This window comes from Lagenorhynchus albirostris, chromosome 9 (genome assembly GCF_949774975.1).
Source record: "Lagenorhynchus albirostris chromosome 9, mLagAlb1.1, whole genome shotgun sequence".
NCBI lineage: Eukaryota > Metazoa > Chordata > Mammalia > Artiodactyla > Delphinidae > Lagenorhynchus > Lagenorhynchus albirostris.
In genome coordinates this window covers 24,247,050-24,264,759 of record NC_083103.1, presented here as the reverse complement: position 1 = coordinate 24,264,759, position 17,710 = coordinate 24,247,050, and the positions used below count along the sequence as shown (strand labels likewise).

Sequence of the window (17,710 nt, the reverse complement as noted above, 5' to 3'; positions counted from 1 at the left end):
ATAGGAAGCTGGTCAAGGAGTAGCAGATCCAGGTCCCCCTCTGCTGTGGACGGTTTGCCCGGGGCTGGGGGTGGGCGGGCAGGATGATTGTATGTGCTCCCTCTTTGTGAGGACAGGGGACTCGTGAACCAGGTCTGCTTCCTGTAGTTACCTCCTGTCTTAGAAGTCCTCACCGAGGAGTTAGCCGTAGAGTCATCAGTTCCGAGCTCGCTGATCTGTGGACCAGAAAGCATGCTCAGCCATCCTCACGTTCTTGACGGGCTGGACAGTGCGAGAGTGAGGGTCGTGCCACGCTAGGTCTTAAGGGTCTCTGCTTTGACCTTGTTGAGGGGTTTCATTGGTTCCCTTTGCGAAGTGCACTTTGACCTGGAGTGAAGGCTCTCTAGAAGCAGTACAGGGGCGTACGAGTGGCGTAGACACTGAGGACATCTCTCTTGCCTTTGCCTGTTTCCCTCTGTGTTTGCTCACAGATGGGCTATGGCAGCCGAGCCCTGCAGCTGCTACAGATGTACTATGAGGGCAGGTTCCCTTGCCTCGAGGAAAAGGTCCTGGCGCCCTCACAAGAAATGCACACTGTCAGCAGTGAGGTAAGCGTCTTCTGGCCGAGCTCCTGGTTCTGGGGAGGGCCATCCTCTGGGTCTTCAGGAGTACTATCAAGAGCTGTCCTGTGGTCTGGGCTCTCTGAGCAGTAGCAGCAGAGTTCCTCTCTGGCTTTGGGGAAGCTTCTCTTTCCCCAGCTGACACCGAGACTGAGGCCCTCGGGTCACCATCATCCGCCTCACCTGCAGACTCGTAAAGAGTGTCAGCTCTGGACCCCTGCCCCGGGCCTCCTGAATCCGAGGCTCTGGGTGGGGCCCAGTAAGCTGCCTGAAGCCCCCAGGTGACGCTGATCCACATGCCGGCTTAAAGCCACAGCTGTGCAGTGCAGTCTCCTCCTCTCAGTACTGACCTCAGACTCAGGGAGCTCTGTCTTTCTGGGTAAGAGTGCTCAACGCTAGGAGCTGGGACAGCTTTTCACACGGGTTCATTTGATGTTTCACGGTGTGCCTGCTCGGGAGGTGGGAAGGGGCTTGTACTTAAGGTCGGGCTCAGAGGTTTGTCAGTTCCCAAGACACAGAGCCATCCGGTGACAGACCTGCGTCTTCAGCACCTTACCTCTGTCTCTTTGTAAATGCGTTTGGCGTTTCTAAACCGTGTGGCTGTTTCCCACATTCTGGGTTTTGAGCAGTGTGGGTCCGTGCTCGTCTAGGGGTTTGGTGTCATCAGGAATGGTGACTGGACTTAGTGGTGATTCTACATTTTAAAAACCAGGACACCTGTCCCGGTTTTTGCTGTGTTCGTCCAGAGCTTGGTGTGGCCAGGGGTGCTTGGGAACGTCACTAACCTTCCTCTCTCTCCGCTGGGTGGATGTGCTCTCCCCTCTGGCATCCTGCAGGCGGTCAGCTTGCTGGAAGAGGTCGTCACTCCCCGGAAGGACCTGCCTCCCTTACTTCTCAAACTGAACGAGAGGCCTGCCGAGCACCTGGACTACCTGGGGGTGTGCTACGGCTTGACCCCCAGGCTCCTCCGGTAAGCGTTCGCCTGCCCTTTCCTCCCGCAGCATCCCTTTGGCCTTGGTGTCCTGAGAATGAGAGTCCTGTGGGCTGCGTGTCTGCCTTTGCAGTGGTGTCAGCTGCCCTGACGCCCCCGCACCGCTGCCCTCACCCCCCGCCCTTCCCAGCTCTGTGTGTCAGCCGCTCCCAGAAGGCACACGTGGTGACCTGCTCTCTGTATCCTTTGCAGGTTCTGGAAACGAGCTGGCTTTGTCCCTGTTTATCTGAGACAGACCCCGGTGAGTGAGGCGTCTGGCAGGGGAGGGTGGTGACAGGTGTGTCCTTGCAGAGCCCTGGTGCCTCCCGCTGTGCCCTGAGCGGTGTGCCTGTGCTGCCAGGAGGCTTCTCTGAATGCCCCCGGAGCAGCCGCCCTTACTGAGGGCCACACGGTCACTCTCCCCACTGCACACTCTAGCGGTTTTGTGCTCCACGCTGAGATGGCGGAAGTGCACGTGGGCTTGTTCACCACGTTCTGGAATCCTGTCACTGGGGGCCTCTTCGAATTTGTATTTTTTAAAAACAGGAAGAAAAGTGGTTTTAGGGGAGGAGTGCATACTATAAGCTGGTATCTGAAGGAGGAATGCACTTGTGTGGACAACAGAGCCATAGAGGATAAAATGGAAGATGAGAGAGTTAGTGGCTGTCAGTTCATTAAAAAAAAAAAATTATTTAGTGCGTGCACTGAATCAAGCAGTGAGCAAGACAAGCCGTGAAGCTTATTTTCTAATGAGGAGAAATAGGCAGCAAAAAAGTGAGCAGACGAGAAGTATTCAGATAGTGACAGTGTAATGAGTGGTCAGGCTTGTGAGGGGTGACCTTTCAAACTGCAACCTGAATGATCAGGGTGGACCAGCCACGTGACAGTCCTGCCTGCAGAAAAGTGAGCGTATTCAAGCAGGGGCACAGCAAATGTGAGGACCTGAGGCAGGAAGGAAGTTGGTGATTTGAAAGAAACAAAGGGCCAGTGTGGCTGGAGGGACCTTGAAAGGAAAGGGTGGTGATTCACAGCGGGGCAGGTGGGTCTGGGCAGGGAGTCTGCGCTCCCTCCCCGTTCAGGTGGAGGGAGGGGTTAGAGGGAAGGTGCTGGGGCTGCCGTGTAGACGATGGACGGTGGCCCGTGAGTAGAGGCGGGGAGATGAGCGGCTTGGCTGGGGAGGACATGGTGAGGGGAGAGAAGGGCCAGATGCCAAGGGTGTTTGGGAGGTGAACTGAGAAGAGTTGAAGGATGGGGGTGTGGAAGGTAAGTGAACAGAAGTATCAAGGGTAGTTCTTTGGTTTTTGGCTGGAGAGACTGGCTGAGAAACTGGGTGTTGGAGGTGCTGTTTCCTGAGATAAGACTCAATGGGAGGCTTCCTTGGTGGCACAGCGGTTAAGAACCCAGCTGCTAGTGCAGGGGACATGGGTTCGAGCCCTGGTCCAGGAAGATCCCACATGCCGCGGTGCAGCTAAGCCCGTGCGCCACAACTGCTGAGCCTGCGCTCTAGAGCCCGTGCGCCACAACTGCTGAGCCTGCGCTCTAGAGCCCACAAGCCCCAACTACTGAGCCTGCACTCTAGAGCCCACGAGCCACAACTACTGAAGCCCGCGCACCTAGGGCCCGTGCTCCGCAGCAAGAGAGGCCAATGCAATGAGAAGCCCGCGCACCACAACAGAGTGTCCCCCGCTCACCGCAACTAGAGAAAGCCTGCATGCAGCAACGAAGACCCAAAGCAGCCAAAAAAATAAATAAATAAAATAAAATAATAAATAAATTAAAAAAGAAACTGAATGGGGTAGGACCAGATTTGGAGGTGGAAGTGGGAATTGTTTTTGGCATAATAAGTGTGTGATGCCTATTAGACAGCCAAGTGTGGAAGTATGGAATAGGCAGTTGACTACAGGAGTCTGGAGATCAAGGAAGAGGTCGGGGCTGGAGACAGAGATTTGAGAGTCATCAGCATACTCTTAATAGAATATACTCTCGGGGTCAAGGATTTTTTTGGTGCGGGGTGGGGTGGCCTGTTTTCTTCGCAGCTGTAACCCCAGCACCTAATAGTATCTGCTATGTATAGTACATGTTCAGTAAATACTTTTGTTCAGTGAATAAGTATTTAAAGCTGTTGGAAGAAGGGGCTGAGAATAAAGAGGGTGAGTCCTTACACTCTGCAGCATTTAGAGGAATGAGTCAGGAAACACAGCAAGGGAGGCTGAGGAGTAGCCATGACCTGTAGGAGAAGGGCAGGGGCTGTGGTGTCAGAATCCAAGAATAACGAGTGTTTCAGGAAGGGGAGTCATTGCTGTCAGAGAACAAGTAAGGTTAGGACAGTTGACCATTGGATTTGTCGGTGTTGGTGATCGGAATAAAGGCAGCTTCAGTGGAGTGGCGGGATCAACCTGACCGGAGAGAATGGGAGGTGAGGAAACAGACTGAATACACGATTCCTACACGAGGCAAAGGGAGCAGAGGAATAAGGTAGCTGGGGGGAGATTGGAGTCAGGGCGGGTTTGTCAGCCAGGAGATTCCAGAACATGTTTGTTTGCTGCAGGGTATGATCCTGTAGAGATCATGCAGATGCAGGTGAGGGGGGCTGATTGCAGGACTACAGGCCTGGAAGAGGCAGGAGGGTAGGACCTGGAGTGCAGGGGGAGAGGTGGCCACCGCATCCCTCACAGCAGGAGGGAAGCAAAGAGTGGGCACAGAAGGTATTGGCCAGCTGGTGGAGTTGGTGCTGGGAGGATGAAGAAGTTCTCCAGGTCAATATCCAAGGGTGGCACCCATCTGAGAGTTCAAAGCTGGACTGATGAGGACCACTGGGTGTGTGGCTGCTTCCACGTGGGCAGGAGCAGCTGTAGAGGGGCTGGGTCCTTGTCAGTGACCCTGGTCGAGGCTGGAGTGTAAGTTTGGTGGTCGACTGCAAGGACCACACAACCAGTGAGTTCAGCGTGGACCATGGTACGTCCCTGTGGTCTTGTGCTGTGCAGTGCTTGTTTGTGACGTGGTGGTGGCCTTTTGTTACTTGAATGCTCTTCAGTTGAAATCCATTAGGTATTTTTATGGTTTTGGGCTTTGTGGTTGTTGTGTAGTAGAAATTAAAAAACCTGTGGTCGCTGCTTTAGTACCTAAAGGAGCCTGCCCTTGCAAACCTGTTGCCAGCAGGGGAACTCTTGCCGTGCTTGTTTTTGGCCATGAAGTTTTTGCTGCGAGCGCCCAAAACACGTTGATTGGATCATGTGGAGTTTAAGCTGTAATGCCTCCCGGTTCAGAATCTGACCTGATGTGAGCAAGGGGTTCACAGCAGAAGACATGCTCCGAAGGTCTGAGTAGCTTTGCGCCATCGCTGGGGCACCTGCTCGGAAGTTGCAGGACAAAGTGGTCTCTGGAAGCTGTCGTGTAGGCAGTGGGCCCTGCGAGAATGAAGGCGAGGCCGCCTCTCCTGCTGGGGAGGAAGCAAGGGCCCGCGTAAGCGTGCTTGCCCTTCAGCAGTGACAGGTCCTTCATAAAAGGGGGTCTTGGTGCCAGTTAGGGATTTGTGTTTCCCAGAATGACCTGACCGGAGAACACTCGTGCATCATGCTAAAGACGTTGATGGACGAGGATGAGGCCGACCAGGGTGCCTGGCTCTCTGCCTTTTGGAAAGGTGAGTGGGAGTGGAGGTGGTGGGTGGCCAGGTGCAGGCACAGGGGCCTACAGACCTCTGACACTGTGTGGTTGAACCCCGCAGATTTCCGAAGGCGATTCCTAGCCCTGCTGTCCTACCAGTTCAGCACCTTCTCTCCTTCCCTGGCCCTGAACATCCTTCAGAACAGGAACATTGGGAAATCCGTGCAGCTGGGTGAGCTGGTGGGGCGGCCGGAGGGCTGGTGGGGCTTGGTTGTGTGGAACAGGCGGTGGGCATGTGGTCCAGGAAGAGGGCTGGACTAGGAATGGAGGGACTGGTTCCAGGCCTGCGTCTCCCCCACCCGCCTCTGCTCAGCAGGCCCTGTGCCGCCTCAGGGCCGCTATCACACACTGTGCCCTCATGACAGGACTTGGGGGGAAGGACTTGGCTTTAGAGGTGTAAGTAAGGCCTGCAGCTGGTCAGTTGTGGAACCTGATCTAAATCCTGTGAGCTAGGGTAACTAGCTCAATTCTGAGGCTCCGTTTCCTCATTCATGAAATTGTAATAAGAATATGCTGTCAACCTTCTGTGGGCAACACGTAGAAGTGCTTTGGGCATGTAGATTCTGTTTGAATATTTAAAACACAAAAAAGGGTGTACAGGATCGTTAGTGTTAACAGCCGTGGGGTATTTTTTCCCTCTTGCTAGTTACGTGTACATATACCCTTTTTTTGGGCCAATTATATTTTGGTGTAAAAATCTGTTTGTCGAGCTGGGTGGAGCATGCCTGTTTTCTGTTAAGCTGCGTCCTGAGGAGAAGTGACGAAGTGGGGAAAGTGTTGCATTCCTCTAACCCCAGGGCACGGGAGCCTTTCTTGGTCTGATGTGTTGACATGGAACTCTGAGCAAGGGTCACACACCATCCGTCCCCCTCCCGGCGTGGACCAAGCTGCCTCCCCTTTGCAGGAGGAGGGTCAGGGTGGCCCAGGGTGGGCAGGCACTTTTAGGTGGCTCCTGCCCGGCTCCTGCTGAAGGCCCCGTGGAGGAGCAGCTGTTGGGTGCCACCTGGGGACTGTTGTTGTGAGCGCCATCTGGGAATCTCATCAGACCCTGCAAGGGCGTTGGGCTCACCTGACTCGTCTGGCTCTGTCGCATGTCCAGCCCTGTGCCGGGAGGAGCTGGAAGCACTCTTCCTCCCCTATGACCTGAAGAGGCTGGAGATGTATTCACGGAACATGGTTGACTATCACCTCATCATGGACATGATCCCGGCCATCTCCCGGCTGTATTTCCTGAACCAGCTGGGGGACCTGGCCCTGTCTGCTGCCCAGTCGGTAGGTCACCTGCTGCTCGTGTGCTGGTTTTGTGGAGCAGTTTATATGCTGGGTGTTGGTCGGATGCTTTGACATAACTTTGTGCTGATGGGGGGTAGTGGTCTCACCTTTTACACGTGGGGACTCTTGGGCTTTGCAGTTGAGCTGTGTGCCCAGCAGTACAGTAAGTAAGTAGAAGTGCTGCAGTCTGGACCCACGTTCCTCCACCCCACCACGTTGCCTTGATTCCTACTCTGCTTCATCAGAGTCCAGGAGCACCTTGTGCTTGTAATGTAGCCGTAAAGCAGCTATTTGCCGGGATAAGAAGTTAGTTTGGAGATTTCAGGAGGAGGGAGTTTTCCTAGTGGTTTCAGTAACAGGATGAATGGGAAGATTCCACAATAGTGTCAGTCAGTGTTTTGGTCAAGAGAGTGTAACTCTGGTTCTTGGTGTGGTTTTAATGGGCAAAAGCCTGCCCTGGCAGCCACTCCAACAGATTCTCCGTCCCCCAGGCTCTTCTCTTGGGGATTGGCCTGCAGCACAAGTCTGTGGACCAGCTGGAAAAGGAGATCGAGCTGCCCTCAGGCCAGTTGATGGGACTTTTCAACCGGATCATCCGCAAGGTTGTGAAGGTAACCTCAGCTGAGGGCAGGGCTTTGGCCTGTGTTGAAAAATGTGTCAAGCCCACTCCCTGCCCCAGGATGCAGAAAGGTTAACATTTGGCTGTGTTTGCTGCAGATTTTCACACACACACACACACACACACACACACACACAAACAGATATGGGGAACTTCAGCTGGATCTGTAACGTTCCGCGTTGTCTCCCAGAGGCACCCCTGATGGGAGTGTGACATCTCCAGTCGGGGATCTCCTGCTCCTCCCGTGAGCGTGTGTACTCCTAAACCGTGCAGGGCACGTGCTGAATGACTTGCTACCGAGTGACTGGGCCTCTGCTGCTCCTTCATCTTCTGCTTCTTGGCCTTGGTCTTTTGTAGCTGTTTAATGAAGTGCAGGAGAAGGCCATCGAGGAGCAAATGGTGGCAGTGAAGGCCGTGGTTATGGAGCCCACGATGAAGACGCTGAGTGACGACCTGGTACGAACACCGAACGTCCGTCTCTCCCCTGTAGGAGAGTCCCTGGCGCTAGTGTTCTGGGGGTGTGAGGGGCGTGCTCCCCGAGTCTCCCTGCCCCTCCCGTGCCCACCCGGCCCTTGACGAGGCCCCCCACTGAGTGCGTGTGCGAGCTGGCAGTCCAGCAGCTGCTGTTGTGAACTACTTGTTTGATCGTTTAGGTTTTCAGAAGGCGCGTTTTATGTTTATACACACTGAGTAAGAGCTGCCTTTAATGCTGTGGGAGGGAAATGTGCAGAAGGATAGGCCTGCTGGTCGTCGCGGTCACGTTCTGCCCCCTGGCCTTTCCCTGCCATTTGTCCCCTGCCTGACTCTGACCTACTCTCTGTATGGGACTTCGACCACAGGACGAAGCAGCAAAGGAGTTCCAGGAGAAACACAAGAAAGAAGTGGGGAAGCTGAAGAACCTGGACCTCGCTCAGTAAGGCCCCTCGTGGGAAGCACGGAACCTCTGCTGGTTGCTTCTGATTTGCTTCCTGGGTGCCCTGGAAGCTGTGTTTCATGGGATCATTTTTAGAAGCACTAGCAGCTAAAAACCTCTTAATTGACTAATTGCATAATTTTGAAGGATTTGTTTTCCCCAGATCAGCTCTGCCACTTTGTAAGTCATGACTTGCAGGTCGTGTTCCTGAGATCCCTTGGGTCCCGTGTCGTGCCCCGGGCTCCTTAGGGAAGGGGAATGCTGATCCATGAGCATCCACTGTCAGTGGCCACTTTTTAATATTTGGCTTTTGATGTGAATTTGTTTGAAGAAAAGATCCTACTGCCAATGAACCAACAAAACCCCTTGTTCTGGAACCCTCCATGCCCTGGAGATTGCAGTCCTCTTTGAGCTGCAGCTATAATGGTGGTACCCGCCCGGTAGATTGATGTGAATAACCGCTCCAGACTTGGTGGCCTCTGAGCCTCTTTGACCTGTAGTCCCGTTGCCGGGTCATTAGTGATGGTGGTTGTTGGATGTGAGATGGAGGTGGCCAGGAGGTCCGTGGGCAAAGTATTGAGCTCTGCACACAGCTTTGCTGCATCAAAGCCTTGACTTGTCAGGACTGCCAGATCCCAGAGAGGTGGGGCGAGGTGGGGCAGACATGGCCCAGTCCAAGGGCGTGTGGGCTGTGGAGGTGGTGGTGAGCAAGGAGATGCTGGGGGTGACAGGAGGCTCCTCTGGTGGGCGGGTGGGCGGTTGCTGAGAGTCAGGTGGCAGAAGTCGGGCAGCTGCCTTCTGTGCGGATCGACCCCTGCTAGCAGGCCTGACCGTGCTTGTTCTGGTGAAGTTCCTGTCCCCTGGAGCTCAGCTGCACGCCTGTCCTGTGCTCTCTGCTGTTCAAATGCTGGTGCAGCTCGGCCTGGCTTTCGTGCTGGGATGTGTGCGATGAAAACGTTGTCACTCTCTTACTTTCTTTTAAGCGGCCTTCTCTTCTTTTGAGCAGGCTTTGATATTTCCCTTTATTTTTTAGATACATAATCCGTGGGGACGATGAAGAATGGAATGAAGTTTTGAACAAAGCCGGGCAGAATGCCTCGGTTGTCAGCCTGAAAAGGTGAGGGGCTGGCATACATCAGGCAGGGGAGGCATTCTGGCCTCTCTGCTTCGCTGGTAACTTTCTCTAGGAAGTAGGAGGTTGGAGCAAAAGCCTTGAGGAAAGTCACTATTCTTTCCTTTGAGGGATGCTATTTTTGTATCATAGCTCCCACTGATCAGGCAGGGCCATTGCTTAGGCCTGGATCTCTGCACCCCCCGTATTCTCAGACATGCCAGGGAGACAGGCTTGAGAACAACGGCCTTGGAGTTGCCGCTACCTGAGCACTTCCTGGGAGCTTTAATGCAGCATCCCCTTCATGCTCTAAACAGAGGTGGCTTTTTTCTTACATCACTGCTCTATTTATTTATTTTTATTGAAGTATGATTGATTTATAATGTGTTAATTACTGCTGTACAGCAAAGTGACTCAGTTATACATATGTATACATTCTTTTTCATATTCTTTCCTATTATGGTTTATCACAGGATCTTGTTGTTTATCCATTCTGTATATACCGGTTTGCATCTGCTGATCGCAAACTCCCAATCCATCCCTTTCTCACCCCCCTCCCCCTTGGCAACCCACAGTCTGTTCTCTGTCTCTGAGATTCTGTTTCTGTTGTTTTGGGTTTTTTTCAGGCTTATTAAGCTTGACCTCTCTAAACTCACCCTTTCACTCTACCCCCTCAAACCTGGTTATTATTTTGCTTTTTTAATAGGGTTTTATGTGTGTTATACACATATATAGTTCAATTTGTGTATGTCTTTTTTGAAACTTTACTTGATAAAACACACAGCTTCTTCGTTATTTGTGCTTTTTTAAATTGCTGTGGCCCTGTCTTTTCCCCAGATTTGCTCTATTGATCTCTTTTTTTTCCCCCTTAATATTTATTTATTTAGGCTGTGCTGGGTCTTATTTGTGGCATGCGGGATCTTCCTTGCAGCATGCAGGATCTTTTAGTTGTGGCATGCGGACCTCTTAGTTGTGGCAGGACTCTTAGTGCGGCACGCACGCTGGATCTAGTTCCCCGACCAGGGATCGAACCCGGGCCCCCTACATTGGGAGTGTGGAGCCTTACCCACTGGACCACCGGGGAAGTCCCTGTTTCTGTTTCATAGATAGGTTCAATTTGTGTCATTTTTAGATTCCACACATAAGTGGTATCATACAGTATTTGTCTTTCTGACTTATTTCACTTAGTATGATAAACTCTAGTTGCATCCATGTTGCTGCAAATGGCATTATTTCGTTCTTTTTTACAGCTGAGTAGTATCCGATTGTATATCTGTACTACATCTTCTTTATCCATTATTCCTCTGTTGATGGACATGTAGGTTGTTTCCATGTCTTGGCTATTGTGAATAGTGCTGCTGTGAACATAGGGGTGCATGTATCTTTTTGAATTATAGCTTTGTCCGGATATATGCCCAGGAGTGGGATTGCTGGATCATATGGTAATTCTATTTTTAGTTTTCTGAGGAACCTCCATACTGTTTTTCACAGTGGCTGCACCAACTTTACATTCCCACCAGCAGTGTAGGAAGGTTCCCTTTTCTCCACACCCTCTCCAGCATTTGTTATTTGTAGACTTTTTAATGATGGCCATTCTGACCAGCGTGAGATGGTACCTCATTGTAGTTTTGATTTGCATTTCTCTGATAATTAGCAATGATGAGCATCTTTTCATGTGCCTATTGGCCATCTGTATGTCTTTGGAGAAATGTCTCTTCAGGTCTTCTACCCATTTTTCGATTGGGTTGTTTTTTTTGTTTTTAAATTGTATGAGCTGTTCGTATATTTTGGAAATTAAGCCCTTGTCCATCGCATCATTTGCAGATGTTTTCTCCCATTCTGTAGGTTGTCTTTTCATTTTGTTTATGGTTTCCTTTGCTGTGCAAAAGCTTGTAAGTTTGATTAGGTCCCATTTGTTATTTTTATTTCTTTCTATTGGCTTGGGAGCCTGACCTAAGAAAACATTGGTATGATTTATGTAAGAGAATGTTTTGCCTATGTTCTCTTCTAGGAGTTTTATGGGTATATCACTGCTTTAAAGATGAAGTAACCGAGACTCTCAGGTGTTAAGTGACTTCCCAAGAAGCATATAGCTAGTAAGAGGCAGAGCCAGAATCAGGACCAGGTTTGTCCACTGCAAAGCCCAGAGTTTTACCTTTTATACTCTCCTTCCTCTAAGCCAATGGTTCTGAAAGTTTTGGATCTCAGAGTTCCTTTATGTCATAAAAATTATTGAGGACCCCAAAGGGCTTTTGTGCGTGTGGGTTTTATCTATCACTATGTCCCACTTTTTAGAGGCACATATGTAGAGAACAAACGTATGGACACCAAGGGGGGAAAGCGGGGATGGGGGTGAGGTGGTGGTGGTGGTGGGATGAACTGGGAGATCGGGACTGACATGTATACACTAATATGTATGAAATAGATAACTAATAAGAACCTGCTGTATAAGAAAAAAAATTAAATTAAAAAAATTTCCCATTTTATAAATGAAAAACTGAGAAATTAAAAAAAAATGTTGGGCTTCCCTGGTGGTGCAGTGGTTGGGAGTCTGCCTGCCGATGCAGGGGACACGGGTTCGTGCCCTGGTCTGGGGGGATCTCACGTGCCGCAGAGCGGCTGGGCCCGTGAGCCATGGCCGCTGAGCCTGTGCGTCTGGAGCCTGTGCTCCGCAACGGGAGAGGCCATAGCAGTGAGAGGCCCGCATATCGCAAAAAAAAAAAAATGTTTATTCATTTAGAATTAACAGTCATGGACTCATTATGGGTTTTTTGTTTTTAAAAATACCTTTTTCATAAAAATTTTAGTGAGAAGAGTGGCATTGTTTTACATGTACATTTTTGTGAATCTTTTTAATAGCTGGCATACTAGAAAGCAGCTGAATTCTCCTGTCTGCTTCTGCATTCAGTCTGTTGTGCTATCACACATCTTGTAGCCTCTGGAAAACAAACCAGTTGGGAGAGAATGAAAGTGGAAGAGGCAAATAATGTATTAGAATTATTATGAAAATAGTTTTGACTTTGGGGCCCACCAGGAGGGGTCTTGGGGGACTCCAGGACTCCCTGGACTACTCTTCAAAAACCTTCGCCCTCAGCTGCTTCTCTGCAGAGTGGTGTGTGTGTAGATGACGGTGGTTCCGTGGGGCGGCACTTTCACTGGAGTTTCCCTTGGGAAGACAGTGAGGCCTCCCCTGCCCTGGGCCTCTGGAGATGAGGCTTCCACAGCTGGTTTGGGGGTTTGTGGGAGGGTGAGTTCTTGGCATTGCCATAAACAGGGTTCCCTGAAGAGTTTATTTGGAAAGAGGAAATCTTGTGACTCTATGAACCATAGTTCCCAGAAATCAGATGTTCTCTTCTGTCTCCATAAATCACTGTGCTACCTGGAAGATTCCAGCATCGGTGCTAGCCTCATTTTCCTGATGGTCTCTGATGTGGCACAAAAGCCCGCTGTCAGTGTGTCCTAATTTCTGGTTTGGACAATATGGCAGATGCGGCCCAGGGCGCGTGATGGCTGCATATTGAGTGCAGTGGCTTTGAATATGGCCGGCTCTGGGCCTGGTGTGGAGACGGCCTGGTTGTGTGCTCCGCAGAGCTCAGTCCCTCCCACTGTTGGTTTGGCTGTCGCTGCCCCTGAGGAGCCATCTGCATTACCCAGTCTGTGTGGCCATTCATGCGCTTGAGGGGTCTGGGGAAACGTGAAAGCTTGTGCCTTTGGAAGTAAAAATACTGATAACTGTCATTCCGAATTCTTTGAGGCCTTCTGTTTTCTGAGCAGTCACTTCATTCAGGTGATGTTAGGTCTCAGGACAGAATTGTACACCCTCCCCTTATAGGGAGGTGTTTGTTTCCAGGGCAAAATGACACTGGAGAGAATCTTTAACCTATAAGGGGAAAGGAAGGTGGCCATTTGCCGAGCTATTCTCACGTTAATCTATCTGTGAGGAACCTACTGGCCAGCTGAAATGTGTACCCGAGTTACTATTCCTTTGGGTTTTCTTCTCATTTAGGAAAAATAAAATAACACATCAAAAAGTATTGTATGGTTTTCCTGGGAGTTTTCATGCTGTGTATTATGGACTATCCTCAGTCATTGGGATAATATGTCTGGTTTCCAGGGTAATCCTTAGTGGTAAGTGGTGGGAAGGAATTTTCCTTGTAATGCCATAGGTTTTTCTTAAAGTCATGGGAGGGGGGAATGTACAGATTTCAGGAGTTAAGGCGTAGATTTGTTCCTCCACAGACTGAGAGCTTGGTCAGGGCAGGAGCTGGGTTGGTGTGGTGTACCCCCAGACCCCAGCACAATGCCCTGTAGGCCTGCAGAGGACATTGCTGTGTGACTGCACGTTCTTACATCACGTTTCAGATGGCGGAAACCCTTTTTCAGACAAAGCAAAGCAAGCTTAAAGCAAAGCAGTCTGAAAGGTTACAGATCCAGGCATGCTTCATTCTTTCTCTCTCTACTACTGTTTTTTCTTCTCCAGTGACAAGAAAAGGAAGTTGGAAGCCAAACAAGAACCCAAACAGAACAAAAAGTTGAAGAAAAACAGAGATGTGAAGAACAAAAAAGACACAAAACTGAAGTGGAAGAAATAGTGGAGAGTAACTTGGGTGTTGGTGGCTGACTCGTAAGGGATACCCTGACTTTCTGAACTGTCTCTGGCTGCACTGAGTGGCAGCTGACTAGACTATTAAAAGCAGTCACTTCTGAGTGGGTCGGCTTAGAACTCGATGCTTGGCGATCCTCCGGCACCGTCTTTCCTCCCCCCAGTCCAGGCCTGTCTCCCCATTCGTTCATAGCTTGCTTTGGGCCCAGGTTTTTCGGTTCCTTCTCGCACGCGTAGAAGCCACGCTGGCTCTTGTTCCTTCTCGGGCGTCAAGTACACAGTCTTCTGGGGATGTTCAGGAGGCTGCTGGGGGAGCACCGGGGCCTCTTGTTATGAACTCGTCCAAACTCCCTGGGGCCTGGAGCTGCAGAGGCTCTAGTCCAGCCAGGACTGGCGTCCTGGGACCCACACTGCCGTGTGCTGTTCCTCTCCTGGCCCTGGCAGTGGCCCAGAAAAGCCTGAGTTCTTAGGAGAGGGAGGATATGACATCTGAGTCCCCAATACCTGGTATTTCATCCATTTGGGAAAAAATGTTGGGAAAGACCCTTTTGCTAGCAGGGATTGAGGGGGTTAGAGACTCTATTTTTAATAAATTATATCCTAGAAAGATCAGCTGGCCGTGTGCTCGTCAACTGAACGTAGGCGGAAGTTGCACGTTGCTCATTTCTTTCGGTGGATCTTGGCTGCTGGTACACTTGGGACGGTGCTGGCATCAAGGCCGAGGGTGGGCAGCGTGGCCAGGGCTTACGGACCCAGGAGCCCGTGGGAGAAGTGGCCGTGCTGACCGGTGCTCACTGTGGTGGTTCCGAGGGACTTGGGACGGCACCTGGAAGCCAGCTAGCTGGCCTCTCCTGCCTAGCTCCTGTCAGGTCGTTTGGTCCTCTCCACGGCAATTATGTGGTGTATTTTGGAATGTTTGATGGTGTCTGCTTTCCAGTCCTGAATCTGATACCATTGTTATTGAAACCTTGACCCTGCATCCCCAACCAGGGATCGAACCAGGGCCCCCTGCAGTGGAAGCGTAGAGTCCTAGCCACTGGACGGCCAGGGAATTTCCTCTCTGCTGGTCCTGTAGGATTGTTCCTCATCCACGTCACCAGGTGCAAGGAAAGCTCAGAGTGGAAGTGAGTTCCGTTGCGTTCTGGTTCTGATCCGCCTTTCTCCCCGCTTCCGCATGTGGGTTAATGGCGATCCTTCGGAGCTCGCTGACCGTGTCGGATTTCAGCTTCTGTATTTTTCCTTATTTAAAAAAAATTCATGTGGTGGCCTTGGTTACTGATCTTCCTTGGTTTTTCATAGACTTTAAAAGGACTGGTCCTCTGTGAGTCCAAATAGGTCCTTTCCTCAGCCCTGATAGGTAATCTGGTTCCTAGAAGTCTAGCGTGTGGACGGGGAAGGAAAGGGCGCTTCTGGACCAAAGAGGATTAAACGTGCAACTCCCAGGACAGATGGCCATGGGGAGACAAGCAGATTCTGACTGCGTACCTGGGACCACCGCGCCTTGTCCCCGTAGGCGTAGGGCCTTTTGTCTCCTGGAGCTGCAGACCCCCTATTAAGTCTGAAGGAAAGTTTAGAGATGAAAAAAAAAATTTGATCCGTTTTTCTCAGGTGAGTGCCTGAGCCTGCCTTTCAAAGAGGGTTTTCTTAAGGAGAGTGGCTGAAAAGCAAAGTCACAGCCCCAAATGGTCTGAGCCGAGTGGCATCTTAAAGCTCTCCAGCCGCATCGTCCCACAGCTGCAGGACCCAGATCGGCCGGGCCCTTGCTCGGCCCCTCTAGCCCCAACGCCCGTCCTCTGATCTGCTCCAGGGAGCCTTCCTGGCCTTGACACTGGCTCTGCCTGGCCCTTGCTGTGACCTGGGGTACACCTCGTAACCCAGGTCCACATCTTTGTAAACCGCAGGTGGTAATGACAGCCCCTCCCTCACGCAGCCGGCCTGAGGAGCTGAGAACGGCGCCCGGCCTGCAGCAGGCGCTCACCAAGCCTCTCTGGGTTCTGTGGCATGTGCCAGTGCAGCCCGGGGAGCTGCTCGTTACCCGCGAGCGCTAAGATGGGCTGAATGAGGCCTGTCTGGCTTTGTTCTAAACCACAGCCTGTGCTAGAAGAGGCCCACCGGGGCAGCTAGGAGCGTGCGCTTTGTAGTCAGACCAGGCCAGCTCTGTTCTCTGACAAGCCTCTTGACTGACAGCCTTTCCCTCTGCGCATGAAAAGGAAGTGAGCATTTCACCTACTATGTACAGTCTTGGCCTTTTTATTTGCAAAGCGTGTGTTCCTAAACAGGTCTCTGCACTTGGTGGTTGTGATCTTGGGTTCTCCTCCAAACCTGAAAAGGCACGCCTCCCCCAGACCTCACCATCTGGCCTCCAGACAGAGTGACATCTGTAAAGCTCGCTGTCTCAGGAAATCTCACTTGCAAAATGAATTCAGATAGGCTGCCTATGAATGCTGTCACCAGCCTGGGGAAGGGGCTGAAGAAGCCTGAACAAAGAAGAGTCCTCAATGGTCTCCACCCCCCCACCCCGCCCCCCCCCAGCTGGGAGGGGGCCAGTACTGGCCGGCTTCAGCGCTTCCAGTGCTCATCTGTCCCCCACAGTCCCAGAGGACTCCGGGGTGACCAGGAGATGACACAAAGGGGGCTGTGAGGCTGGGGGAGGGGAGGAAATCAGTGACCGTCACCTTGGACAAATGTAGACTCATTATCAGAGGCCATTACACCAGCCGGTCCGAAGGCCTGGAGGGGGCGGGGTTGGCATCCCCAGGGCCTGAATAGGCAGTTCAGACTCCAGACGGCTGCCCTCCACTCTGTAAACAACTGGTGAAAGTTGAAAGGTGGTGTGGATTCTGCAGAAGGGTGGGGCAGCAGGAAAGGGGGATGCTGAAGCTTTTCTTGTGTCGCTTCTGCTGAGGAGAAAGCTGTGATAATCCGGCATCTGGATGCTATCGGGCAACCAACCGGCAGGAGCAGAAAGGAAAGGGAAGTATGGGGAGGAGGAGAGCAGGGGGCCGGATGCTGCTGAGGAGGGCAGGCTCGGTGTGGGCTTTGGTGGCTGGACTCGGGCTCCCTCTGCTCCGGATGGCTTTCCTGTGGAGATTCCGGCTGAGTTAGCCCAGCTTTCACTGCCTGCGGGGCAGCTAGAGTAGAGCCAAGTCCCCCTTGCTTTTCAGGGACTCCTGCTAAGGAGAAGTTCACTGTCTTCTTTGGCTGCCGACAGCCTGGAGCAGGCAGCGGACGAGAGGCGCCCCATGCTCCGGAGCAGCGGCCCGACGAGGAGGCCCGGCCGCCGGGGCAAGTGAGGTGACCAGACACACCCCCATTTCTGTTCTAGTCCTCCTGGCCCCTTGGAGAATGTCTGATGTTTTTCTGTTTATTTAAGTGCCTGCTTTAGAGCGTGTTTCTGCTACACGCAGGCTCAAAAGGGTCCCACCCCTCCCTTATCTCACCTTCCCTTCAACCGTCTGCCCCCCAAAAAGAGAAAATATGGCTGAGCTCCCGTCTGGAGCCAGGTGCTGACTAGATCTTGCCTCTTAGGCTGCGTGCTTGACTGAGGCACGTCCTGCAGGGCTGGGGGACTTGTGGGGAGGGTGGACACGGACCTCTGCGGGGGATCCCCTGCAGGTGGCAAGTGCTGGGGAGGGACCACCCCGCAAGCTCCCTCAGGGGCCTCGGACCAGGAGGATGGTGCTGAGGGGCGCGTCTCCTCCCCAAGGCCCCCAGAGGGCGCCATGGTCCGTGCTGAGCCCTCTCCCCACAGAGGCCAGGGCCCCAGGCTGCCCTGCCTGGGCTCCACCAAGCAAAGCCCACAGCAGGCCTTTCCCGGGACTGACCCCGTGCGGTCTTCACGTTGTCCCCCAGCTCCTGAGTCCTGGCCTGTCGGTCACCGAACCACAGCCACGCCAGTCAGTGTTCCCAGCAGCCTTAGGAATTTCTCTGCCTGCTGCAGGCAGGAAACATTTTTCAAAG

General features: G+C 52.1%; 1 protein-coding gene across 1 annotated transcript in view; it reads left to right on the top strand.

The window, feature by feature from the left end:
• The window catches only part of NAT10 (N-acetyltransferase 10), a 38,865-nt gene extending 25,011 nt beyond the window's left edge, over positions 1-13,854 (top strand). Inside the window, exons 19-29 of the mRNA XM_060159432.1 lie at positions 471-587; positions 1,436-1,569; positions 1,783-1,831; positions 5,113-5,209; positions 5,294-5,404; positions 6,332-6,504; positions 6,996-7,115; positions 7,481-7,579; positions 7,963-8,036; positions 9,070-9,153; positions 13,628-13,854. Of these exons, the coding sequence (XP_060015415.1) occupies positions 471-587; positions 1,436-1,569; positions 1,783-1,831; positions 5,113-5,209; positions 5,294-5,404; positions 6,332-6,504; positions 6,996-7,115; positions 7,481-7,579; positions 7,963-8,036; positions 9,070-9,153; positions 13,628-13,739 (1,170 nt within the window). The 3' untranslated portion in view covers positions 13,740-13,854. The remainder of the gene's footprint in view (positions 1-470; positions 588-1,435; positions 1,570-1,782; positions 1,832-5,112; positions 5,210-5,293; positions 5,405-6,331; positions 6,505-6,995; positions 7,116-7,480; positions 7,580-7,962; positions 8,037-9,069; positions 9,154-13,627) is intronic.
• The last annotated feature ends 3,856 nt before the right edge of the window (positions 13,855-17,710 follow it).